This window comes from Citrus sinensis, chromosome 8 (genome assembly GCF_022201045.2).
Source record: "Citrus sinensis cultivar Valencia sweet orange chromosome 8, DVS_A1.0, whole genome shotgun sequence".
In the NCBI taxonomy this organism is placed as follows: Eukaryota; Viridiplantae; Streptophyta; class Magnoliopsida; order Sapindales; family Rutaceae; genus Citrus; species Citrus sinensis.
Window position 1 is genome coordinate 29,983,231 of NC_068563.1, and position 25,812 is coordinate 30,009,042.

The 25,812-nt window shown below is 36.1% G+C and overlaps 4 protein-coding genes and 1 long non-coding RNA gene across 6 annotated transcripts; 2 read left to right on the forward strand and 3 right to left on the reverse strand.

The window, feature by feature from the left end:
• The first annotated feature begins 2,870 nt into the window (after window positions 1–2,870).
• On the forward strand, window positions 2,871–6,305 carry LOC102625565 (zinc finger CCCH domain-containing protein 66). Of its 2 annotated transcripts, none has more exons than XM_052432132.1 (2): window positions 2,871–3,120; window positions 3,696–6,305. In XM_052432132.1, exon 2 carries the CDS (start codon window positions 3,741–3,743, stop codon window positions 5,856–5,858), a length of 2,118 nt encoding a protein of 705 aa, XP_052288092.1. In that variant the 5' UTR covers window positions 2,871–3,120; window positions 3,696–3,740; the 3' UTR covers window positions 5,859–6,305. The 2 variants fall into 2 exon arrangements, with proteins under 2 accessions (XP_052288092.1, XP_006488539.4); XM_006488476.4 differs by lacking the exon at window positions 2,871–3,120 and adding an exon at window positions 3,143–3,310.
• Window positions 6,306–6,753: 448 nt separating this feature from the next.
• Window positions 6,754–9,350, reverse strand: LOC102626058 (uncharacterized). The gene is made up of 2 exons (XM_006488478.4): window positions 8,116–9,350; window positions 6,754–8,018 (listed from the first exon to the last, which is right to left on the reverse strand). The coding sequence occupies exons 1-2, from the start codon at window positions 8,807–8,809 to the stop codon at window positions 7,681–7,683; spliced, it is 1,032 nt and encodes a 343-aa protein (XP_006488541.2). The 5' UTR covers window positions 8,810–9,350; the 3' UTR covers window positions 6,754–7,680.
• A 1,636-nt stretch (window positions 9,351–10,986) lies between these two features.
• LOC102626347 (acyl-lipid omega-3 desaturase (cytochrome b5), endoplasmic reticulum-like) lies at window positions 10,987–17,541 on the reverse strand. Its single transcript, XM_025102419.2, has 9 exons — window positions 17,380–17,541; window positions 12,649–13,345; window positions 12,446–12,535; window positions 12,251–12,317; window positions 12,068–12,160; window positions 11,782–11,967; window positions 11,611–11,694; window positions 11,385–11,522; window positions 10,987–11,290 (listed from the first exon to the last, which is right to left on the reverse strand). Exons 2-9 carry the CDS (start codon window positions 12,945–12,947, stop codon window positions 11,090–11,092), a joined length of 1,158 nt encoding a protein of 385 aa, XP_024958187.2. The 5' UTR covers window positions 12,948–13,345; window positions 17,380–17,541; the 3' UTR covers window positions 10,987–11,089.
• A 1,673-nt stretch (window positions 17,542–19,214) lies between these two features.
• LOC127899055 (uncharacterized) lies at window positions 19,215–20,294 on the forward strand. Its single transcript, XR_008050849.1, has 3 exons — window positions 19,215–19,354; window positions 20,019–20,078; window positions 20,168–20,294. It is a non-coding gene; the product is annotated as an uncharacterized LOC127899055 (long non-coding RNA).
• Window positions 20,246–24,479, reverse strand: LOC102626643 (U-box domain-containing protein 44-like). The gene is made up of 5 exons (XM_006488480.4): window positions 23,889–24,479; window positions 22,996–23,784; window positions 22,598–22,904; window positions 21,994–22,458; window positions 20,246–21,653 (listed from the first exon to the last, which is right to left on the reverse strand). The coding sequence occupies exons 1-5, from the start codon at window positions 24,360–24,362 to the stop codon at window positions 20,545–20,547; spliced, it is 3,144 nt and encodes a 1,047-aa protein (XP_006488543.2). The 5' UTR covers window positions 24,363–24,479; the 3' UTR covers window positions 20,246–20,544.
• Window positions 24,480–25,812: the final 1,333 nt, after the last annotated feature.

The following is a 25,812-nucleotide window of genomic DNA, read 5'->3' on the forward strand; positions in this document are numbered from 1 at the left end:
AAAATTCTTTGTTTCTCAATACACAGATTACAATAGGAACCAACACATTTGCACAAAAAAAATTTCCATCATCTTCAGTGAATGATCACATACGGCGACTGCAGCATCAGACGCAGCTTTCCGCCCTTCGATCATGATATGAAATGCCTCTCAGCCGCTTTCATGGGTCCCGCTTTTCTGAATCTGTTGTGTAATCATTGATTGTCGTTTGTGTTCAGTGGGCCCGCCAACGGACTTTTCTCATTGTTGACGAATTCAAGCGTAGACTAGCAATCTCTGAAACGAAATCTAAACCGTTCAAATTGTTGGACCGATTTGATTGCGATTTTTAAGAGTAACGCTACACATCTCAAATTTTTTATCCCAAAAAATTATCTTAAATGATGTTTCATTTATCAATTATTTAGTGAGATAATACAATTAATTCACTTGGATTTTGTAAAAAATTATTAACCACTCAATTAATGAGATCAGGCTACGGTGCAACTGTAGTACCGTGTCACAGTTACATCCAGTCGTTAGATGTACTTAGATTAGTGGGGTCTACTGACATCCAACGGCTAAATGCAACAATGGCACGGTACCACAGTTGCACCATAAATTTTTCCCAATTAATGATACATCATTTAAGATAACTTTTTGGGATAAAAAATTTGGGATGCGATTTTTAATTGCATAAACGCTACGTGAATCCTGAGCCGTTGATTGGCAATCATGATCAAATGAGCTGTCTTTTTTTGTGGAATTTATAAGGTTTCCTATTGGAAAGGCGCCACTCTTTAAAGCATGATCTTTAAACTTTATGCTTATCAATTTGGAATGAAATGTCCTTTGTCACTTGTCTCTAAGCTACAATTCGATATTCCTTTAATTTAAATCCTAAAGTTCTATTTTTTAAGGGAAAAAAAACCCCGAAAATCTAAAGATTCTCCTGCCCGCAATCTTCTCCTCATACAATCAAAGTTATAATATTTATTTGATTTATACAGATTAAGAGATCAAATTTTGCTTATGTATGGGTAATATTGACATATTAAATTTGTCTTTATCCTACAAAAATTAAATATACGATTTTGGCTATCATATAAAGAAAAAAACAGTTGACTCGTTACACATTACAATTGTTTAAAGACACACATTATTGTACAAGACAATTTGATTGAAAAAGAAAACATAATCACGAGTAAAATAATTGATATTTGAAAATTATTTAAACGTATTTGAAATGGTATTTTAAAAACTTACTCTTTCAATATTAAGGAGACTCCAACTATTCAAGATATGTAAATACGAGGAAGAGAAAACAATAAACTCCATTAGAATATGGTGAGACCCTTTAATTATTTTATTTAAAATAATTTACTATTTGAGATACTCATGAATAAGCTTAAGCCATTTGAGATTGCTTTTGGGAGGCTCATAAATTATTTGAAAAAGTTAAAATTTAATTTTGGATTTTAGTAATTTTTTTTTTGAATTTGCTTTTGATAAAAGCACTCAATCCCACATTAGATTTTGAAAAGTAGAGAAAAAAATAGTCTTTCAAAATCATATTTTGAGAATTATTTTTATATCTTACACAATTCTATATATATCCTCATATGCATTATAAAAATTCAAAATCATCCTTATTAATTAAGAAATAAAATCATTAACTTTGAACAGATTATTATTATTATTATTATTATCATTTATGTTGAGATAACAAAGTAAAAAATAAAATTCATAATATAAAATATTTATTTTAATTATCAATTATTATATGTACACAATAAAAAATATTTTATATTTATATTTTTAAATGTTTAAATAAATTTTATTCAACACTATGTCAAATTCAATCATTGACATTCTTATAGTAATTTAATAATAAGATTTACTAAATACATATAACTACTTTTAAAACTCATAATATTCCTAAAAAATAATTTTACCAATCATTTGATTCTTCTCATATTTGATTATTTTTACTGTACAACTAATAATAATCATTTTAAAATTTACAGTATTACCAAACCAACCCTTAACTTACTCGAGATACAAAATGAAAATATCTAAAACAATTTCATCTGAAGACTTTTAGAAAATTAATTCACACTACTTAAGAATCAGCATCCTAAAAATAAAAGTAATTAGATTTTAACTATACACTAATATTAAAAAAAACATGCGGTACAAAACCTTTAAAAGTTAATTGAACAAAAGTAGGAGAACTGGGTATTATAGTCTATTGCCCAAGTCCACAACACAATGATATAAAAAGAAAATGTTATTTCAAAATATTTTCTTCTGGGCCGAAAAGTATACTTCTAGAAACCACCGAAATTGCACTAATTCCTCGATGGGTTCAAGAAAATCCTTTGCATAAAATAATTTCTATTTCGGACTGGTTATTTCCACTAGAACCAAACCACCACAATATTCACGGACTAATTAGATTACATTTGAGATGACACTTGTCCTTGTCGCACACGTTTGTCATGTATTTCAAAGTCACAGACAGTTACTTTGATTTAGTTTTTTTATCATTAAAACTTTAAAAACATAATGACGGTACATGGAGGTCCACGTCATACGGCAAGGCCCAAAACGTGTAAAGCGTGACAATCCGGAATCTCGATACGGTCACCTTTTGGTGAGGCCGTTTCTATTGGATGTGCGACACGCGGCATTTCATCACTTGATGATGCTTCAGATATTAAAATTTGGATGGACCCCGCCATTTTCAATTTTTTTTCCTTTTTAAAGAATTTTTTTTTTTTTACATGATTCTGTATTTGCATTTCATTTGCATTTGCATTTGGATTTGGATTCAAATTTCTGTCCAGCTACAACATAAAAAATAAAAAATAAAATAGAAAAGAAGCAAGAAAGAAAGCTGTAGTCGCAAATTGTATTGGCTTTTGGTTCATAAAGCTGGCCTTTTTGACCCAACAAAAACACATGAAAGGAGACCAAACCAAAAGTCCTTGAATTTCTCTCTCTTTATAATTACAATATTATAGCTTTGTAATTGTAGGCATTGTGTTGAAAATAAAGCTCAAACCTTTTAAGGCCTGCTAATTGCCAAGCCGAAGTGCAGTTTGGAAATTCTTTTTTTTTCCCTTCGCCAACTTAAAGGTGAGTTTTTATGTGATGATATTATTGCATGGTGACGGTTTCTGTTTGTTTGCTGAGAAAATGTGAGAAAAGAATGGATTTTGAGATGGTGGGGTGTTGTATATTGGTGGGAATTTCAAGACAAAGCAACAGTTTTGTTGGTGGGGAGTTGAGTTTAGTTATTTCTTGTGTGATAGAACCTAATAAGAAGGTCTGTCATGTTGTTATGTTTGTTAAGTTCTGCAACTGATTCTGTTTCAGTTTAGGTGTTTATTTTGTGGCTACCAAATTATGTTTTAATGGTTAGTTAAAGATTGTTAATTATTTTTACCTCCAAATTTAATTCTTGTAACATGGTTTAGTTTTAGTTTCTTCTTGTATGATTTTAATGGCATTAATTTTTCATTTGTGCTGCCCCATGGCCATCTCTTTGTTTGTTATTATCAGTTCTTGTTATTCTTTTACTATTTTTTTTTTTTTTTGGTTCCTTCTTTACTTATAATTCTTGCCATAAGCTGTCGTGTCACTTGTCCATGTTTCTCATTCTTGTAGTTGTAATAGCATTTGTAAATATGGTTTCTGTTATTATTTTGCAGAGAGGTGAAACTTTTAATTGGAGGTCTGAGAAGAAAGAGATTTCCATGTGCAGTGGTTTAAAGAGGAAACCAACACAAACGGGTTTCATCATGGATACTGATTCTCAGAAGCAAGATGGTTTGTGTTATAATTTTTCAATTTTGCTTGAACTGACTGCCTCAGATGATTTAGATGGGTTTAGAAAGGCAATTGAAGAAGATGGTCATGATATTGATGAGTCGGGTTTGTGGTATGGTAGGATTATTGGTTCGAGAAAGATGGGGTTTGAGGAAAGAACGCCCCTCATGATTGCTTCTATGTTTGGAAGCAAAGATGTGGTTAGTTATGTCATTAAATCTGGCCATGTTGATGTTAATAGGGCTTGTGGTTCGGATGGGGTCACGGCTTTGCACTGTGCTGCATCCGGTGGCTCTGCTAATTCAGTTGAAGTTGTCAAACTCTTGCTTGATGCTTCTGCTGACGTCAATTCTGTTGATGCTTATGGAAACCGGCCTGCCGATTTGATTGCCAAGAATTGTAATTTGGGTTTCAATTCAAGGAAGAAGGTTTTGCAGGCTTTGTTGAAAGGCAGTGGTACTGGTTGTGTTGAAGAAATCGACAATCTGTGTGATCAAGTAGTTTATAAAATGGAGGAGCAAGAACAGCCAGAGATTTCAACACCTCGGGTATTGAAAGATGGAGCTGAGAAGAAAGAGTATCCAGTTGATCTCACTCTTCCAGATATTAAGAATGGGATATACGGGACAGACGAATTTCGGATGTATACTTTCAAGGTCAAGCCTTGCTCAAGAGCTTACTCACATGATTGGACAGAGTGCCCATTTGTTCATCCTGGGGAGAACGCTAGGCGTCGTGATCCTAGGAAGTACCATTATAGCTGTGTCCCATGTCCTGAGTTTCGAAAAGGTTCATGTAGGCAGGGGGATGCCTGTGAATATGCACATGGTATTTTTGAGTGCTGGCTTCACCCCGCTCAGTATCGGACCCGTCTATGCAAGGATGAGACTAACTGCAACAGGAGGGTGTGTTTCTTTGCCCACAAGCCTGAAGAGCTCCGTCCCTTGTATGCCTCAACAGGTTCAGCAGTACCTTCCCCAAGATCATTCTCGGCAAATGGTTCTTCTTTCGACATGTTGTCAATAAGCCCGCTTGCTCTTGGTTCTCCATCAGCTATGATACCACCTACTTCAACACCTCCCTTGACTCCCTCTGGGGCCTCGTCTCCTATGGGTGGAACCATGTGGAACCAGCCTAATATTGCCCCTCCTACATTGCAGCTTCCTGGTAGCAGGCTGAAATCTGCACGTAATGCTAGAGACATGGAATTTGACATGGAATTACTCGGGCTAGAAAATCGACGTAGACAACAACAGTTAATTGATGAGATATCAAGTCTCTCGTCACCATCTGGCTGGGCCAATTCCTTGTCTTCGGCAGCACCCTTTTCTTCCTCTGCTGATCGAACTGGGGATATGAATAGGATTGGTGGAGTGAAACCAACTAACCTTGATGATATTTTTGGATCTCTTAATCCTACACTTATGCCTCAATTGCAGGGAACCTCATTGGATGCATCGGCATCCCAGTTGCAGAGTCCTACAGGCATCCAAATGCGACAGAACATGAACCAGCAGCTTCGCTCTAGCTACCCTGCATCTTCCTCTCCTGTGAGACCATCTCAATCCTTTGGGATTGATACCTCTGGGGCCATTGCAGCTGCAGTTTTGAGTTCTAGATCAGCTGCCTTTGCAAAGCGGAGTCAGAGCTTCATCGAGCGAAATACTGTCAGTCGTCATTCTGGGTTTTCTTCACCAGATTCAACAGCTGCTGTAATGCCCTCTAACCTGGCTGATTGGGGTTCCCCTGATGGTAAGTTGGACTGGGGCGTCCAGCGAGAGGATCTGAACAAGCTGCGGAAATCTGCATCTTTTGGTATTAGAAGCAATGGTGGCAGTGTGGCAACATCTGAAACCTCAACACCAGCAACTGCGGATGAGCCTGATGTGTCTTGGGTTCAGTCCCTGGTCAGGGACAGCCCATCCATAAGGTCTGGTCAATTTGGCTTTGAGGAGCAGCAGTGTCATCTTAACTCTGGGGGTTCAGAGATGCTTCCAGCTTGGGTGGAGCAATTGTACATGGAGCAGGAGCAGTTGGTGGCCTAGTACCAAACTTAGCCCCTATATAGTTATAAATTTAACTTTTAACTAGATTTTGCCATTTTTTGAATTGTTATTAGTAATCATCAGCTGTAAGTGAAAGGAAACGGTGAAGGAAAAGAAGTATAGCCCAATGGAGAAAACAAGTCGAGCAGTATCTAAGGTATTGCTCAAACTGCTGTTAGGTTAAGAATAATAGTTTACTTATTGTCCTTGTCATTTGTTCATCGTTTTTGTTTGAGTTCTCCAATTCATCTCAAGTGGGAAGATGCGGTAAAGAATGATCTTTCTGCTGAAGAGAGTAGGGAGGCAGATTAGTTCGAACTGCGTGAGATCAATCATTTCAATCTGAAAAAGGGGGAGAGGCATACAGATTTATTGGTTTATTGTTCATTATGATATGTATCAAAAGTTGTACAAGTAAACAACGTAATAAAATTAGTTCAGTATTAATGTCTCTTTGCGGCCCCCCACCCCCCCTCCCCCCCTCCTCTTCCCCTGTGTTTGTATCATTGAATTAGTATTGCTTTTATGTTCCTGATAAAAAACGGCCCAACTCTTTGTTTTTTTTTTCCTGGGTACGTGTACTCAGCTTCTAAATTCTAGGCATTAGCCATTAGGATATTGTACCGCATTGTCCTTGTGACAATTTAGAATTGCCCTGCGGCATGCAGCATATAACGCAATATCATTAGATGAGTATATTACTGCAAAGATGTTTTAGACTTCTAGATTGGATGTAATTTTGGAGCTTTCAGTCATTGCAATTAAGTACCTCTACTTTTCTTTTTTAACCTTTCTTTAATTGTCATCCACCTGTCTTCTTTTGGGATTCTGCATTTTGCTTTCGGCAAGGAAAAGTTGATGGTGAGATTCGTGGATTCCCATTCCACGATTCTCAAATTGGATGACTGTTGAGCACTAGACAAAAGCAGCCTCGCTCATGTTTAACTTATTTTGTGTCTTTTGATCAACCTTTTTCTGTTCGGTAAATTTAAGTGGCATGAGCACTAGAAGAAGAAAGGTGAAAATAAGAGGCTATCAGCCTATCCTTTAGATGACGCGTGTCCTGTAATGTTTTTGGTCTTCAGTCGCCATCTATCACCTATTGCTGCAGAAACCTAAAGCTTAATAGAGTAAAATTAGCTTACGATGACTTTATGTTACAATGGTTTCAACTTATCTCTTAATCTAAGATGTGAACGCAAAACTTTGGAAGTGTAGGGCGCTCTCTTGACGGCCGCCATCGCGTGCCGGCTTGCCTATGAAGAAAGGATGATAATGCTATTCTATTGGTATGATGTTGGTTGCTTAAATACCAGAGGATAAAACAATTAAATAATATGCAACATCCTTCCAAGTTTGCCGGTTGAAAAATATTCTTATTTCCTCAAATTTTGGCTTAGTCAAGTTTGACTTGGCATATTAAATTGCTTCTCAGTTCTCAGGGTGAAAACACAGAGAATTTGTCATACACGCCGGTTTCTAGATATTACATTGGTGGTTAATAAACACTTGTAATCTCAATATTTCTTCATCGGAAAGAAAGTGGCAGCTAAAGATCCGGCAGGTGCTTTTGAATATTGTCGTTTTCAACATAACCTTCCATTATTTGGTAATATAGAAGGAGGATGGATACCTTATCCCAATACCAATGCCTAATATGATAGTATGCATTGAAGAATCATCAAAATGAGAAATTTTTTTTTTGCTAGTGGGTCTATTGATTATACAGCTAAACAAGAAATGAAATTAAAAAGGGGTTCAAACGTTGTTTTCTTTAGTTAATGGTTATGCCAAAAATTTACAGAGGAAGTCCTACCATAAGTTAAAGTACCAGCTCATGCAATAATCGTTCAAGAATTTGAGACTCAAAATCTGCAAAAATGTCTTCAAAGTCTTGATGCCTCAAAAAGTTGCCTCTGGCTGGCCAATTTGAATCAAGAATCTCGGCTTCAACCATCTTGCAAATTTGATCACACGTGTTTATGTAATCTTGGTTGCGGCAATCTTTCTTTCTTGATCCCACGCATTTGCCTTCAGCTTTCTTTCTCTTCGGATCATCAAGAATCATCAAATTGTCGTCATTACGCTGTTGCGATTGGCACTCATTACGTTCAGGCTCTGGTGATAATTTCCTTCTCGAATTTGAATCCATCACTGAATCTGAAACAAGATTAATTTTGTGTAATGAAACGCTTAATTGAAATGAATACGAGCACTTGATGCCAAAGTGAAAAGAAAAATGAAAAGGGGCACTAACCTGCCGAAGTGGTAACTTCGTGATCTATAATGAATTGATCAAAATCAAGAACCGAAACAGGGCTTGATTCTTCTGAGCTGCATTCAAGTTCCACATTTGTAAGTTTCATCTTCTTCTTCTTCTTCCTTGACTTGGCTCCATGACAAGACACTTGTTTACGAATGTTTGGTGTTGAAAACTCCAAAAAATCCGAGCTTTGCTTCAATTCTCCAAAACCCTTTTCACGTATCTTCTCTTTTAACCTTTTCTCCTTCTTATGATCGCTTCCTTTTTCAAAGCTCAGCACAAAGAAATCCTCATCTTCGAGCTCAAAAAACGTTGGCATTGGCATGTCTCTGAATGACAATGTACCCTTGACTCTTCTACGTTCAGCTTGCAATCGGTCGTGATCATTACAAATTCCCTTACAATAATCAATTGAATTCATCGAACGGCTCCTTGTAATTGAAGTAGGAGTAGCTATTATGACACTGGGCATCGAATCCAACCCCATTAGCTTAGCCACGACACTCGGCGCAGCTTTGTCGTCACAAGCGGCAGCAATTGAACTGACAGATTCCGTAATGTGATCAGTAGGATGAGTAGGGAGGCTGCGAGAGCAAAGCATTCGACGCAAAATACCAGCAAGACGCCTTACGGTTGTACTAGTAGAAGAAGATGAAGCTGATGATGATGATGATGGTGACGACGACATCGATGAATTGCGTGACAGCAACAATTTTCTTGATTCTGTAGAATTCAAAAGACTCGAGGTTAGTGGGCATGCAGGCTTTCTTTACCAAAACAAAAAAAGAATGATGATTTGAAACCGTTGTAAATAACGAATTAAGTAACAAAAAGAACTAGTGGCGGGCTTTGTGTTTGAATGAATACTGTGGACTAAGGCACTTTTCATTTTGTTGCAGGAAACATGTTGCCACGCGCGTTGACAAGTCAATTTGATTTCTGCAATTTGTTGGGTGGCCAATTGGGCAAGGACTCGTTGTGGTTTTGCAAATGTTTTTTTTTTTTTTTTTTTTCATAATCTCTCTGAGCGCGTTGCGGGTACTTGCGTCATGTACTTGTATAAGCTTATTGCAAATTATTCACGCCAGCATCTTTTTCAAATTAGAGAGATAAAAAGTTAGATTGGCTTTAGATTTTGGTCACATCGCGTTGTCCGTAGGCTCAAGGGGCCATCGTTAATGAGCGGTAGTCATTTTTTTCAATTAGGTTAAAAACTTAAAAAGTGCTTGTAGAGCAGCAGTCACTTTGCATTTTTCAATTTTTCCTTAGTAGACGTGAAGTATACCCAACGTAATTAACGATGTGTCTCTATAGGATTGAACCCAAACGGAAAAGGAAAAAAAGAAAGAAAAAAAAATTCATTTTTTTTAAAATTTATTTGTGTTGAAAATTAGGAACATTTCAGTGGTGATAACGCTGTTATAATTTATATACACATGCCGCTTGAGTACTTGAGTGACAAGTTATTTATCAATAATTTTATAAGCATAACAAAAGGATTATGATCTTCTCCTGATCTGAGCACTTTTGATCTTTTATAAATTTTGTGTCATCTATCTTTTTAGTATTAATGTATGATTATGATTTAATTATTTTTTTTAATTTATTAACCAACAATCATATTAATAAAATTTATTCAAGATAAGATAAGATCAAGAGAATCTTGATCTATAACAAAAACCATGGAAGAATATAAAAATTTTGGTGTTGGGTAAAGTTACAACCACCAAAGCAGATTTAACCGAAGCCATCACATTTTTCATAAAAAATTACTGATTCTACATGCATCTCCAAAATCCACAAAATGGTAGAAATTTTGTCTTGAAAAAACACACACACACACACACACTAAACCAAACCCACACCAAAAGCAAACGAGTTAGCAGTTAGCCAATAGCGAACATAAACATAGATTTGCGTGCTGTGAGACAAGACATGTTAGATCACTAGATGTGGGAGAAGTCTATCTTACAGATTCTGTAACATACATCCCCCGCTCCATGCACTCCACGTGTCCCACCATGTGAAAACAAAGCAAGCAAATGGCACCACTGGGGGCTGGTTAACCGGGTCTGTATGTTACAGAATCTGTACCGTAGCTAGCTCCCTAGATGTGTCGTGCAAAGCAGAGTGAGAGTGTACTCGTCATTAAGGGTTGAACAAACAAAACACTTGTTTTTGGGTCTGCAGCCGAAGTTGCTGACTGACACGCTCACCTTACTGGTTTTTTTCAAACCAAAAGCCACGTAAATCTCGCTCCAGAGACAAAAGTGGGTTGATGATGTAATGCCACATACCGACCAAACTCTATTCTATACTTTTGCTTTTCCAATTTCCATCTCCACTTCTTTTTTTTTCCCACTTTAACGCCAGATGAATCTCTAAATGTCGTATCATTCGATGTTTTTAACCGGAGAAAATCGAATAGAAGGAGTATTATTCTTTGTGAGTTATATGCTAATTAAACATTAAAGAACTTTCAGTGCCAAGGGTCCCATGCCCACTTCGCCATTTTTCTCTCCATTTAATTCACGTTCTTGACTTTTAATCTCTATAATAAAGTTTCTAATGGACCACATTGGAGTTTGCAGTTGTGTTTTGCCGGTTTTGGTTCAACTTTTTGATATTTTGAACTCATCAATCAACTTATCATTACTGTAAAAAGAACAGAGCGAAATGGGGTTTTGAGTTGGGTTCATAATTGTGGGTCTCTTTTCATAAATTTGAAGTTTGATACTGTATTTGGGCCTGGACTTCTTTTTTAATTAGTCCAATTTAGGCCTTCTGAGTTTTGGTTCAATTTGAAATGAATGCTTGGAAACTGGCAAATTTTGGTAGCAAAAGTTGATGCTGCAGAGATAATAATAAGCTTTAAGAGCAGAATTTAAACTTCATAAAGCAAAGGAGTTATTGGAAGTACATTATATAGGCTATGTGCCCTGGCTTAGGAAGACTAATAACGTAAGCTCTAAAAGTATTTTTCAAACTTGGTTGCTAAAAATTTCTTCAGCTCAGGGTCCGTCTCATAGTACACAATTTCTCCAGTGTCACTCACAAAGTGGTCTTCGCCAATGCTTTTCACCAAATTCTTGATCAAGTGGACTGGAATTGGCCCTGATTTATTCGGCTCACGGTAGTACTTTCCCAGCACTGGCTTTGCTGCCTTTGTCTGCAGAGCAAGAGCAACAACAATCAAACTCAAAACATTAAACAAACCTGCATATGTTTGATGCAATTCAGTTTTAATGAGATCGCGATCGTACAGCCTCTACTAAGTGATAATGTGGGATTTGAGGGAACAGATGATGAATGACATGAGTGCCGATATCATGGTGAATGTTGTTGAAGATTCCATAATCTCTATCCACTGTTGTTAGCCCTCCTCTCAAATAATTCCATTCCTGCCAAAAACCAGATTCATTTTCTCAGCTATGCCTAAATCTGCAAGCCTTTCCCGAAATGGGAAAATGAATTGATTTTTCGCATTACCTTGCCACGGTACCAAGGTAGTTTGTGCTCATCATCACCATGGTGATGCAAATAGGTAACAAAGTCCAACCACATAACGAAAATCTGCCGCAAAATTTGAGCAACATCAGGATTCTCGTACGAATCAAATCAAAGAAAGAAATGATACAAGTGATGAAAGATTGTACCCACCAAGTAAGGAACACCATAAAGCTTAAACATTGTGATAGGACCAAATACAAAGGATAAATACACCAGCAAGCCAAACATGAAAGTCCAACAAGCAGTTGAAATCACCACTGCTTTTCTCTCCCCTGGCGAAAACAAACTGCTGTAAGGATTGAAATGAGATCCATCCTTTCCAGGACTTCGGTACCACTGTCATCATCAGAGCGCGGAAATTAAATATGTTCATCTGCTTAAATCATAACGAAAAGAAGCAATGTAATTGTAGCTTCAGGTTTAGCTTCATGCTCACCAGATATGCAGGGTATGCTAACATGGGTAAAGGCAATGAGAATCTCAGAATCCTTGTACTAGAATCCAATTTACTGTAAATCTTCTCAGGCATCTGAAATTATTAATAATAAATTGTAAAGAGTGACAATAATCAACAAATAAATGTACATAATTTGTGCCATGAAATCAGTAAAGCGGTTACCGGCACCCAAGATTCATCATGTTCAACGTTGCCATGGTTTTGGTGATGTGTTCTGTGGCTAATTCTCCTGTAGAAAAGATTTTTTCAAGAATCTTTAATTTATTGCACGAGACAAATTTGAAAGAAAGTAAGGAAAAAAGAGAGAGAGAGAGAGAAAAGAAAATGGAAGTTACAAGGATCTTAAAAAAAGCTCACCATCCGTTGTAAGGTACAAGAATTGACGAATGCAGGATGTGTCCCACAAAGCTGTTCAGCAAAGGACTTTCCGAAAAGCTTCCATGGCCACTGTTAAAAGAATCCAAAAACAGAATCACGAACTCATCTCTACATCAAACAAACAAAAAATGCAGCAAACAGACCGAAGGAAAGACAGAGATTTTTGGAATATATATGCATACCAGTCATGGCCAAGAACAAAGATAGCCCAGAACATGGTTCCTTGAGCAACCCAATAGAGAGGCCAAAAGAACCAAGTGTTGAAGTGAGTAGCAGCAGCTAGCAATGCAAGAACCACAAGCAAATCTCTGAGTACATAGCTCAAAGACCTCCATGGATTCTTGACCCAGCAATGCTTTGGAATGGCAGCACGGATCTCGCCAATCTTGAATGGAGGAGGAGCTGCTGGGTCAAAGGAATCTCCTTTCTCAACAACCCCATTGGCATTCACTTCATTCTTGAGCTTTCTTTCTTTCTCCATTGCAGCAGCAAGCAAAGAAACCGAGAAGTGAAATGAGCTTTCTCTCTCAGTCTCAGCCGCTGCTAGCTGTTGTTGTGTAGTAAAATAAAATGTTGATATAGGAGCAAAGCAAAGGCCAGCTAAATGCGAATATATATATGCAAAGGCCAAAGATTCTGCCAATGCTCATCACTGCTCAACATAATTTTGTATATAAGTATGTGTGTGCCTCCCTCTGTTTCAAATCTCAAAAACCTAGACACGTACAAGTGGACCAGATCAACGTGTGGGCTGCCGAACGTTTCGGTCACTCGAACATTTTCACCGTTTCCACTTTTCGGTTTCCACCGCAGGAAACGTGTTGTACTTTGCCACAACTTATTAGCGTCTCAAGGTAACTCTCCTGCAAGCAATGAGACCTAATTTGTCGAAAAATTTCAGAATGCATCTTAGATATTATGTCGATCATATAATAAATAAATAATGTCATGATATGTATGTATTTATTTTAAAAAATCATCATGTAAGTGGTGGTTATATTAAACTCAACTACACATGTCATTTATATATCAATTAGTTGTAATATATCTTAGGTATTCAAAAATTTCTCATATTTGTCAAGTAATATATTTCAAGGATAAAATAACTCGGTGCCTTACTGCATGATAAATAATCTCATTAACTGCTTAGTAAGTTGAACTGGTTGATTTTCAAATAGTTATTTTTTTTTTAAAATTAGTTACTCGATTTGTAAAAAAAAATAAAAAATTAAAAAAAATCGATTTAAAGTGAACATATAATAAGTATGACAATCTACGTATTCAATATCAATTGTTTTTATAACAAAGAAATAATATAATTATTTCTATCTTTTTCAAACAGAAACAGTATTCATAGACTGCCATGATTATATTAAACAATCACAAAAACTTCAAACATGAAATTCTCTGTATTTTTCCCCTTCTATGTTGGTCTACTTAAAAAGATGGACGGCGTTAAATCAAACATGAGTTATTCATGTATATGAAATGATATTGATATTAATCAAGTCGTGCAAATCATTGAAGATTTGAAAAATGTGAAAATTGAGTGTTATAGTTTTTTTTTTTAATAATCTTTTCTTCTTCTTTTTTTCCCTGCCGTGGAAGGAATTGGAAACCACCAAACCTCATTAATTGTCAAATTCATAAGAGATTAATAAATTGGTATATCGAGAGAGATGATGTACCACACTATCTTGCTTATATTGTGGTGAGCGATATTATTAACGTCACTGATCAAATTAAACAATCACAGAGACCTATATTTATTTCTGTTTGTCTGAGTGTGCTTAATATAAAGTGTGTAACATATTCTAAGAATTTTTTTTTTAATTTTGTACTTCAAATATATAACTGTCGTAGGAAGAAGTTAGAATTAGTGGAATATTTATCCAAGAGTCATCCATTTTGTGATTGTTTTTGGAATATTTAAAAATAATTTTGAAAAGTTAAAGCCAATTTTTGTATTTTGTAATTTTTTTAAGAAATTACTTTTGTTAAAATTACTCAATCTTTCAGAGAAAAACTGAGAAGGAATGTCTTTTTGAATTAAGTTATTTATATTTTTACAGTATTTTAACAGTAAAATTTATCAAACGAAAACGACTATTCTTAAAACTCATAGGACTTATAAAAATAAATTTTATCAAACGTTTAATTAATTTTTTTTCATATCTGATTAATTTTACAGCATATCTAGTAATAATTATTTTAAAAGTTACAGTATTATTAAACTAGCATGAAGTTACATTGGATGCACAATGTTGAATTAATAACATATGCCTATCAATCGACATCGTGTACGTGTAGATATCTCATCGACCAGGTTACATAATCGTTCAAGATTTGACAATGTGGAAAGTTGGTTCCCTAATGTTTCTTGTTCTATTGCAAAAGAAGAAATGGAAGGCAAAAACAGTGAGTTCATTTTTAAATTCAAAAGGGAGTATAAATTATTGAGATGAATAATTCAACAGGCAACATCACTTATACTGTAGTGAAAAATATTAGTTAATTCTATTCGGAAGAAGACATTATGTATTTTCGTGCTTTTGTTTGAGTGTTTTTTACTATGAAGACAATTGAATGTAAGACAAATAAATAACATAAAATATCAGACTGATAACATATATCAGTCAGAGAGGAGACATATACCTTTTTTTTTTTTTAAATTACTGAATAGACTCGAATTTTAACTGGTTTTGAAATTAACGTGACTTCAATTTAAACACCGCAATGTAAATGTTTAGATGGGAAGATGATCTCATTTTCTTGAGTCTCTTTTAATTTGCTTCTTCCATTTAACGCACGTCATTGTTTATTATTATTCTTGATTAATTGTACAATCAATGAATCTACGACGTTTTCGTAATAGATCATGATTCTCTTATATTCTTGGTCTTTTATAGATTTTGTGTTATTTATGTTTTAGTGTTAATGGATAATTAAGATTTAATAATTTTTTTTAATTTATTAATTACTAATCATGTTACTAAAATTTACTCACATAAAAATAAGATCATAAAAAAATCATAATCCTTCGGTAATATCTACGGCATTATTAGTATATTTTGAGTTTGTTGCTTTTTACTTTTACTTTCTTCACACAATGAGTTGTTTGCATTTAAATATCATGACGTGACTCCTCAGTTGGTAGGTTTTGCACGTGCACGTTATAATTAACCCAAAAAACAAAGGCGTAATATTTTTCTAATTGCAAGCAAAGAGTAAAAATGGTTTTTGTTTTGTCTTAATACGATGAACGTGGCAAGCAGCCTGACCACCCACGTCGGATAAATGGAAGACCAACCAAACCAACCCAGCAAACAAACAAGGTCTTGACCCGAGGCTGCTGTTTTTTTTCAATACAATAACAGTTTGTGTTCGAGCAGAGCAAAAGCATCTTCCAGGCATCACAAATCTGGCTTTCGGAGAAAGCTAGAAAAGAATGATGAAAAAACCAAAAAAAGAAAAAAACACCCACTAATTTCTCTTTTAAAGCGTGTGAAGTCGGCTTTTTTCGCTCCCTCCTTTTGGGGACCGAAGGCAAACAAAGGCATAAAGAGTAAGAGTTTAAAGGGGAACAAAGTGAGGATTTTGTTGGGACCATCAAGCTTTTGATTAACACTCCTTATATTTATAATTGATGACTGATGATTTTATTTTAATGCACTATTCTATTCTACTCGTGAAACGCCAATAACAATACTTTCCAATTATTATATATATATATATGGATCACCCTATGTTACGTTGAACGTAACATACACACACTCACAGCAATAGTAACAAGCCCCACCATTAATATTGTTGCTGTGAGTGTGTGTATATTACGTTCAACGTAACATAGCACTGGCCTCTATATATATATATATATATTCGGACTTTTTTAGATTTAAGACCACTTACCTATTCACAAAAACGCCATAACACTTTATTCCATAAGGTAATATATGAGAATAACATTTGAGATGTATATTTATCTTAATTCTTTGGAGCTTTTAATACCCTGGCCCTACGCAAATGCAGATCTATTTACAAGGGTGACTATATATTCAACTCTTGTCATTGTTTTGTGGCAAGTTTAGACTTTAGTTAATTGGATATGAGTAATGATAGAACCACAAACTCTTGTACAAATTTATTTTGTACAAACTGACGTGGCATTAATTCATTGGTTGAATGAAAATATAAATTAATAAAAACAAATCATGTGGGCCAAGTGATATTTAATTCAACCAATCTTATCATGCCACATCAGTTTGTACAAAATAAGTTTGTACAAGAGTTTGTGGCTGTATCATTACTCATTGGATATATATATATTAATTTAGTTACTTAAACGTGTTGACTAACCACACAGTAATTTTAAGACTCGTCATTTCTTCAAAAATGGAAGTCGTATTTAATTCTTTTTTTTTTATTTAGACGTATTTAGAATTTGGAAAATCTACTCACCAAGAGTCCAAGACGTATGCATGGCTCTACAATTGGCAAGTTAAACCTAATCATATTAATTAACTTAAGAATATATATATATATATATATATATCTTATAGTTTTTTGAGAGATTTGTTGTGATTGATAATTAAAAAAAGAAAATCTAATAAGGAGAAATTTAAGACTCCCCTAAAAAACCCAAGCAATCGATAACATGGGAAAGAGTTTGATAAACTCCTCATTAAAAGGGTCTAAAAGTTGTTAAGGCCTTGATTAAACTAACTGCAAAGATATTAATCTAGTGCTTAACTGGAGGCTTTTAACAGAATATTCCAATAGGAACAAAAAGAATATGTTCCAAATCTGTCGGCATATATGATTCAACATAATCAAATTCTAAGTTATAAATCCTTGAAATAATCATGATCCAATGATATATGAAACTATCAAATATATAAAAGTCCGAAACTTACCTCAAGAATGAAAGAAACTAGCCCAAAAATTCCACCATCTGCAGAAATTTGATTGAGGGAGGAGAAAAAAATTTAAAAAAAAAGGGCTGAAATTTAATGTAAAAAGAGGACTTGAAAATATAAAAGAGAGTGAGGAAGTAGTGTTTGAAGTTTGAAAAGTTATTGGCAAGACTCAGCTACTCTAGCTAGGAGTATTTATAGTAATCTACTACTCTGAAAAAAGTACGGGCAAGTAAATGAAATTAGGGAGAAGCAGTTTTTGTAGCATTTATTAATTATTTTAAACATTTTTAATTAGAAAAACAAAACGATATTCCTTCAAGAATATATATATATATATATATATATATAAGAAATGATTAATTGATAAAATAAAACAAGCAATACATGCAGATGCAATGCAAGCTGATTTTAAGTTTGGTGAAGAATAACAGAAGAACCAACAAAGTGTTGGCTCCACTGGTAATGAAGTTCCTTTAAGTGGCTTGATTGGATTTACTTTTCAGTTCGAGTCGCAGGGAAGTCGCCTTTATTGGGAGAACCTGTGCCTCCCGGTTTGAGCGGTGACTTCTAGTCTGGGTTGTGGTACAGGCTTAAAAGTGCCTCTCATAGTTGATGCTCTCCTCAAGATACCTCGTGATTAAGACAAAAAAATAAAAATAAAAATAACAGAAGATGTTTTGGTTCCAAAATTCTACGTAAGCTAAATGGGAACGAATATGAGTTTCGTGAACATCTTTTCCTTAAAAAAAAGAATAACAGAAGATGTTTTGGTTCCAAAATTCTACGTAAGCTAAATGGGAACGAATATGAGTTTCGTGAACATCTTTTCCTTATAATTCTTGTCCATAACAATTCGTCTGAGGTATGAATTCTAAAGAAAAGCCGATAATGCAAGAAGCAATTAATAAACACTCTTTTATACGGTATACATTTACCAAATTTTAGTTACCAAATCAGGAAAGACAGGATTAATCCATTACACGAGAGAGGACCGACTGGCATGTGACCAATTCGGACGTGTATCTTCAGCTTTAAATTCAATCTCTGTCAAGGATTGACAAATGGGATTACAAAATCGTGTTAGTCAAAATTTCTCATTTAGTGTGGGATTAAAGAATTATGTAACCAATTCAATATAGTATTATTGCACCGTTTGTTCTGCAATCTTTCGTCTCAAAAAATGGCAACCACTTAAGTATGACTGGCCCTCGCATTAATATAACTTCAAACGGCAGCCTACCTCTGAATTAAAGGGAAAATCTTGACAATTGTAAGTAATTATTGGTTGCGAATCCTCAATAATTTTGAAACTGATGGATTCATTAAAAATATCTCGTCCTGTTTACGAATTTGGGTGGCCGTTTTAAATGTTTTCTGATCAAGTTTTCTGGCAAGCTGCAATGAATAAGAAACAATAATTTGGTTATTTTTGGATGTTTCCACAAGTTGCGTTCTCATATTCAAAGGTTAAATCCCTGTCACAATAATTTGGTATTTATATCTCCGCAGCGGCTCATTTATTTGACAGTACAGTACCAAACTTCATTAATTTCAAGACCTCACTTTCAGTTTCAGAAATGGTTTCTCTTTTGGGTTCTTAAATTAACAGGGCACTCTTTACACAGCCCATGACCACGAACCTACATTTGGTTCACGGGCCTTTAGGCATCACATCCATGCAAACCTTATTGGGCTCAATAGATTCATCACGTTCTGCTCAAACTAAGATTATCATTTCCTTTTATAAATAAGTACTAAATTACACAATTCTATGAATATTATAAATTGAATTAAAAAAGTCACCACACCTCGTTTTGTGTATCAACCAGATACACAAAACTAATCTGATGCTGGTGCAAATTGCTACCCAGTTCAGATAACAAGAACAAAGACACAAAGTAACTGAAATTTTTTATATTTTACTGCAAATTTGTACCTTTCCAGTTCACGTGACTAATCCATGATGTCTCAGGTGATGCGATCTCATCTTTTTATAGTAATTTGTTGCGTTGAAGAACAAAAAAAAGAAATGATTCTCAAATGTTGCATCAATTTTAATTTATTTCCAATTGCAATTTGCATTGGGTTTTGATATTTGCCCAAGTAGTAAACTTAAGCGCATGTTGAGGATCCAAAGAAAAGATCAAAGCGCATGTTGAAGATTTCATGGTAGAATTTTCTGAAACCGATAATCAGTTACTATAATTGTGGCATGTAGCGACAGCAGCAGGCAGCGGGCCCCTTGCAAATTGCAACTTGGTCTCTATGATCTCGGTACTGGCTGCAAATTGCTCCTGCTACAAATTTAACGTGACCCAATTGGTCGAATTTGTCTGATATCGTGTCTGGGATCAGGCAGGAAAAGTGATTGATAGCAAATATATATATTTTAATTTTTTTTTGTCTTCAACGTGACATAAAGTTAATTTCTACTAATTTTTTGTTGACACCACCGACTGTTATGGGTTGCTTTACTTTTTTCACCAAGGGGGAAAACCCAAGGCTGTGCCTTTTTAGAAAGTTAACTTTCTATTTATGCCGATGGATGTTTAATATTTTAATCTAAAAGAAGAAACTTTCGAGGATTTCCAAAATAATTGTTCTCATCCATTAGTAGTTGTTTTCTTTTATGGCAGCCATTATCATGCAACGTGGCTCATGCTCAAATGAAATGTGGCGAGGTAACTAGGGTGAGAGTAAGTTTAACTGGGACTGCTGTGCTTGGCTTAACTTTGAAAGTGCTATCTGTTAAATGTTTGGTAAACACCTGCTTTTACTTGGACAGGTAATTAACTAGTGATTCCATCCCGGACAAGCTGCGGATCAAAAGCAAAAAAACCCTCAATCCTGTACATATACATTGGTTGAGCTATTTGATGCATGAATCATTATTGACTGCACTGTGTAAATGTGATGAGTTATATCTGTCAGAGCTGATAGGATGGAATACGAACAGAATGGACAGGGATAGGTTTATTCAAAGTTTCAAACACAAAGCTAATTGCATTTCTAATGTCTATGTATACATCAGGTTCTTTCCGGATAATGTACAACACTTGAACTTACTACTGATTCTTCAATACACAGTTGTAGTGCAGGAAAAATCCAAGTTGCTGCTGTTACCAATATACATGATTAACTATATCAAAAGCACAACATTAATTACCTTCGCGCCCGAGCTTGACTTGCCTTGCCACTGAGCCCAGATATCTGCTTCAGATTGGTAAGAGCTTCCTGGGCATGTCGTTTTGCATTGGCATTTCCGTGCTTAAACGCTTCTACCAAAGCCCTGACTAGAGACTGATTGAGTGAGTACCGATGGCTGTGACCTTCCACTCGCAGTACTCTCTCTAACATCCAAACTGTTCTCTCTTGAAGAAGTCCAGGACGAACTTCTGTGAAAAGATCAACCACGGCATCGAGAGCACCCTCGCGCTCAAGCTCATCAACGCCTCTTTTGAAATTTTTTGAAGTATCTATAATGAGAGTTGAAAGTGCTTCCACTGCAGCAATTTGAACGTTAGTGTCCTCTTCCGCGAGGAGATCAACCAGGGGTTTGATGCAATTGCTCTTTAGCAGGCATAGCTGACTATTGTCTTCACAGGGAGTATTGTGAATAGGACATGTTGTAGGTTCTGGAGGAGGCTTCCCGCAAATGAACACCAATGAGGCACAAAATCTGCGGGGAGTTGAAGATCCTGTGTCCTGTGCACAAAGCGACCTTCCAGCCTCGGACAGGTTCTTCAATCCATGAGCAGCTAGTTGTTTCACTCTAGCTTTTGAAGGAAAACTGAGCTGATCACGGAAAATGGTCATGAGGCGGTGCTCTCTGACTGTGCCAAGAGTTTGTGGATTGACACTTCCTGTAAAGTGAAGCAAGAGGCCAAGAAGCCCTTCGGCAATATTTGATATGGGTCGAGAACTTCTTGTATTAAAGCTACTCTTGTGGGTCTGAAGAGTGATTACTATCCATTTTATGAAAGTAGCTTCTAAGAGTGTTTTCACTTCTTCCTCCGAGAGTTGAATATTAGCAAGTATGCAAGCAGCATCAGATCTCTCGCAATTAGCTGATTGGTTATCTAGTATTTTGTCTTTGAACAAAACAAGCTTGTCAAAAGGTTTAAGTGCATAAGCTAAATCTTGACCAATTCTTTCTGAGAGTATCCTTGTCAGCCTAAAAGCGTAAGTTCTGTGTTCAACTTCTGGGTGTTCAAGAAATTGGATGATGTATTTGATGCCATCACCGGATTTTATATGAGTAGCCACCGACTCTGCAAATTGAACAAATTTACAGGAAGAATGGTTATTATAAATTTCATTGCATCTAACTTTTATGCAGCGTCGGTTTTGTACTATCTTATGCAAAATATTGAAGTAATTCACATGAGCCGTCTTTGTACAGTGCTTACAACCTACTATGCGTGACATTCCAATAGAAATCTAACAGTTTAACTGAAATTCCTGAAAAGTTTATGAAACCAATAAAGATTACCAATTTGACATGTTCATGAACATTAGAGCAACTAAATCTAGCATTCTTATACAAAAAGGACGGTATCATGGTTGCAGCAAGAAAATGAATTTTAGATGTATTGGTTAACAAGGAATTACCTGCTGCCTGGGGAGATGAAGCAATTCCACATAGGATACGAAGTGTGGACACTTGACACTGAGGAGACACACCAGATAAGAGACCCAAAAGGCTGGAAACAATAGATTCTGACTGCATTGAATGCCCTAGTTTGTCTGCCGACGCTAATTCCCAGCACCCTGGATTTGATACTACGTTTGCAATTGTTGCAGCTGCCAATTCCTTCAGTTCTGGCGAAGCATCATGGCTTTTGAAAAGAATGTCGGTAAGAGCTGGAAGCAGAGCAGAATCGACAAGGATGGTTGCATTGTCATCCAGTCCTGATAGGTTATACAAAGCCTTCAAGCTTGCTGCTCTTCCAGCCGGCTTAGAAAGCAACTCAACCAGTACTTTAGCACATTGCCTAGCAATATGTTCTTTACAGCTATTTGTCAATGTCAACTTTCCCACCAAGAACGCCATCTCAATTTGCACATTATCAGAGCCTGCTAACAGGAAAATATGCACCGGATTATGCTTTTGTACATAATAATCGAAGGACTTGGAAATTTATCTCTTCCACCTTGGTACACGATTGACAGAGGTAGTTGCGAATGTTAAAACAGAAACAAGTGCACAACATACCTTGGCATAAACGATTGATCAAAGGTTCAAATCGTCCTGCTGCTGCCAAAGGCTGAACAATTTCCTCAATTCGTTCCATCTTCTTGAAGACCTCGTCAGCTAGATTGGATAAAGCAGGAAGCTCCAGATTTCCTGTCATACTTGAGAGAAGAACTAATGCTCCTTTCTCTGATGCAACTGATTTGCAATAAGCTTCATCGTTACAGAACTCAAGTAATAACTTCACTGCATACTCTTTCTCTTTCTCTGAGTTCCCAATAAGACTATGTATGACCGATTTAGTGACACCCTCTTCAAGCATTATTTTCTACAAAAAGTAATCATTTTAGTTAGGAACCACAACATTATCAAAGTAAAATTTGACGATCATGTTTCAAGAAAAAACTAAAATCAGCTACCTTGCTTTCTTCATCCTTGGCCATGCTAAGCAAAGCCATGAGAGCTTTACTCCTCAATATTGTTCCAACACTCTTGGAAGAACTCTTGAGCAATTTAACAATAAGCAACACAACACCAGCGTTCCTCACTCTGTACCTATTGGAAGGATGTTCCTCGGAGATCTTAAAAACACTATCCAACGCTTTATCAAGACCATCAACCTCAGGATTCTCCTTACGGAGAGTCTCCACCACGGTACTCACCTGAACTTCGACATTCCTATTCACCCACTCCTCAATAGCTCCAGCCAACCCAATATTAGGTTTCAGCTCCAATGACTTCAAAACCTGGCCGGTAACAGGACAAGTGGGGTCCCTGCCGTCCTCTAAACATCTTTCAAACCAATACTCAATTGCTTTTCGCTCATAAGCCTGTGCGGACTCCAAAACCACAGGCTCTTTCATAACTTGTTTAGTCAAGGGGCATAAGAAATTCTTGAAGGGTAAAACGTGACAATCTTCTTCCAGTTCACTATCCCAGTTGAGAGCTGCAACGTCAGGGACAACGGACCAAGTATCCAAAATTCTTTGTAATGAAGTCAAGATTCTTCTCTCCGTAACTGAACTAGACTGCGAGAGATCAGACTTTAACTGCTTGATTTGCTTGGTCAGTTCATTATGGTTGTCAGATTCAATGCCTAAAGCTCTTGCTAAGTCCATTATTATCCCGCTCTGCACTGCTTTCGTAGTTGGTCTTCCCTGACCTTCCTTCTGTAACGTGCAGTGCACTCTCTCTTCATTTTCATTCACCTGCATTGCAGTAATTTATAACACTCTCAGACTCAATCTCATATCACATTCACGATTGTGCTAGCTAGCCTATTATTAGCAGTCAGTGCTTCGCTCACACTTACAGTGAATTGAGCTTGTTTCATGTCGCGAGAAAGATCGGCGATTTTTTTCCTGAGCTCAGGATAAGGATGATGGTGAAGTGAAGAGTCGATCAACGAGAGCCAACTACCGATAGCTAGCGTGCGCTCCTGGAGATAAGCGGAGAGGGACAAACAATTAATAAGAACAAAAATCTTGCTTCTGTTTCGGTAAACCGACATGATCTCGTTAGCCTTGGCTAAGTCTCCGGCAATTCCCTTCAGGGCGGTCTGTACGGAGGCAGGGAGAGTGTCGGGAGATGAGCAGGTGCGCAGGACCGTGTTGAGTACGTTCTGGAGGCGCGTGGCGTAGCCGCTAAAACGGCGTGGATTCTCGAAGAAGCCAATGCCTTTGTTGTCAGTGGCGGTGGTGGTGAGGTCGGAGAGTGAGCGTTTGATTGAGTCTACGGCGTCTGCCATTGAAAGTAGCGGCGTTGCCGCTGCTGCTGGTGACGTCATTTGATTTGACGGTGGAGATTGGCTTATGAATTGTCTCAGCGTTTTTAGAATTCAGCTATTATGAGGGGAGTGTTTTGTGTTGTGTTCTGTTAATTAACTGCCGCGTTTTGAGTGAACGTTGGTTTTGGAAGGCGGGGGAAAAGAGTGAAGGCTCCGTTGACTTTGACATAATTGGGCGCGGACTTCGTTGCAGGTAAAATTTGCGGGTCACGTCCGCAACCCCGGTTTGGAAAAACAGAAAAACGGAAATTTGACTAATTTTTTTCCTGGACTATGGCACTTAACACTTATCTTCTGTCAATTTGAAACATCATATTTAATAGTAAAAGATGACACAATTTCTATTAGTTAAGGGGGTTTATTTTGAAATTTAAAGGAACAAGCGTCACATCCAATTTGAGTTTGGTCGTAAATGTTTCTCACTTGTAATTGAGGGAGGATTCTACATTGATAAATTGATATATTTTTTCATTCAAAAGATAAATGAAATAAAAATAAAAATAAAAAAGGTAATTAGATGGAACTATTGGTATAATTGTAGACTCATGCACTTAGATTAGGGGATATTTGGGGAATTTGATTTTTTTACTGTTCCCTTGACCACATTTAAGTCTAAAAAAAATTCAAATTCTATTGTTTTCTTTTAAACTTAAAAAATAATAGTAATAACTTTATATATGTTGAATGCTAAGCTTATTGTAAAAAATAAAATTATGTGTTGTAGAAATTCAGACCAAGCCTCCAAAGCCATTAAATAACATTTTTATCGTTAAATTAACTAATGGCATTTTGTTTTGAGAGTGGAACTATGGTACCCCTTCAAAGTCTTCTTAAATCCTCTACTCTGATTCAGCCGCTGTAGTTTCTTGGGACATTTCAAGTAGTTTCGTGCAATGAGATTTTACTTACATCCTTAGGCGTGTTCGGACATTGGCTTCTAAGTCATCCATTATTATCAAGCATGTTTTTCTGAGAAGCTACATTTGCTGTTGACTTTATGGCCAATTGAGCTTGTATTCATAAGACTTGTTAATGATTTTTCAATCATGGTGATCTTCCAACTGATTTATCAAGTATTTTTCATTTGGATACTCTTGGAATTTCATACATTCGGCATTAATCACCTTGATTTGTATTGATTTTATTTGACTACTAAATTATTTACTTTTCCTGAAAGGTTTGATTTATGTTACCCTTCTTATGTTCTTTTATTGATTGATTTATTTACAGGTAGGGGTCTAGCCTAACCCCCTACCTTCTTGGTGGATTATCAAAAAAAAAAAAAACATTTATGTACAAATGTAGATAAAATTAACCTAATTTTTTTCATTTTCTTTAATCTATAATCTGTATGTATTACCAAAACTTAAAACACCTTTTTCTTTTTTTGAGAAGTTAAAGATAACATCTTGCAATAGTTGGAACGTCTATCATCATATAAATAAACCCT

Bases quoted from the DNA above. Each gene is read 5' to 3' on its own strand.
- LOC102626058 (XM_006488478.4), bottom strand. From the start codon at position 8,809: ATGTCGTCGTCACCATCATCATCATCATCAGCTTCATCTTCTTCTACT. The intron at 8,019-8,115 runs GTTAGTGCCCCT...ATCTTGTTTCAG, and splicing joins CGAAGTTACCACTTCGGCAG to ATTCAGTGATGGATTCAAAT.
- LOC102626347 (XM_025102419.2), bottom strand. From the start codon at position 12,947: ATGGAGAAAGAAAGAAAGCTCAAGAATGAAGTGAATGCCAATGGGGTT. The intron at 11,523-11,610 runs GTAATGCGAAAA...GGTTTTTGGCAG, and splicing joins TACCTTGGTACCGTGGCAAG to GAATGGAATTATTTGAGAGG. The intron at 11,291-11,384 runs GTACGATCGCGA...CTTGCTCTGCAG, and splicing joins ATTATCACTTAGTAGAGGCT to ACAAAGGCAGCAAAGCCAGT.
- LOC102625565 (XM_006488476.4), top strand. From the start codon at position 3,149: ATGGTGACGGTTTCTGTTTGTTTGCTGAGAAAATGTGAGAAAAGAATG. The intron at 3,311-3,695 runs GTCTGTCATGTT...ATTATTTTGCAG, and splicing joins TGATAGAACCTAATAAGAAG to AGAGGTGAAACTTTTAATTG.
- LOC102626643 (XM_006488480.4), bottom strand. From the start codon at position 24,362: ATGACGTCACCAGCAGCAGCGGCAACGCCGCTACTTTCAATGGCAGAC. The intron at 22,905-22,995 runs GTAGCTGATTTT...TACTTTTTGTAG, and splicing joins CCAAGGATGAAGAAAGCAAG to AAAATAATGCTTGAAGAGGG. The intron at 21,654-21,993 runs GTAATTCCTTGT...TTCAATTTGCAG, and splicing joins TTCATCTCCCCAGGCAGCAG to AGTCGGTGGCTACTCATATA.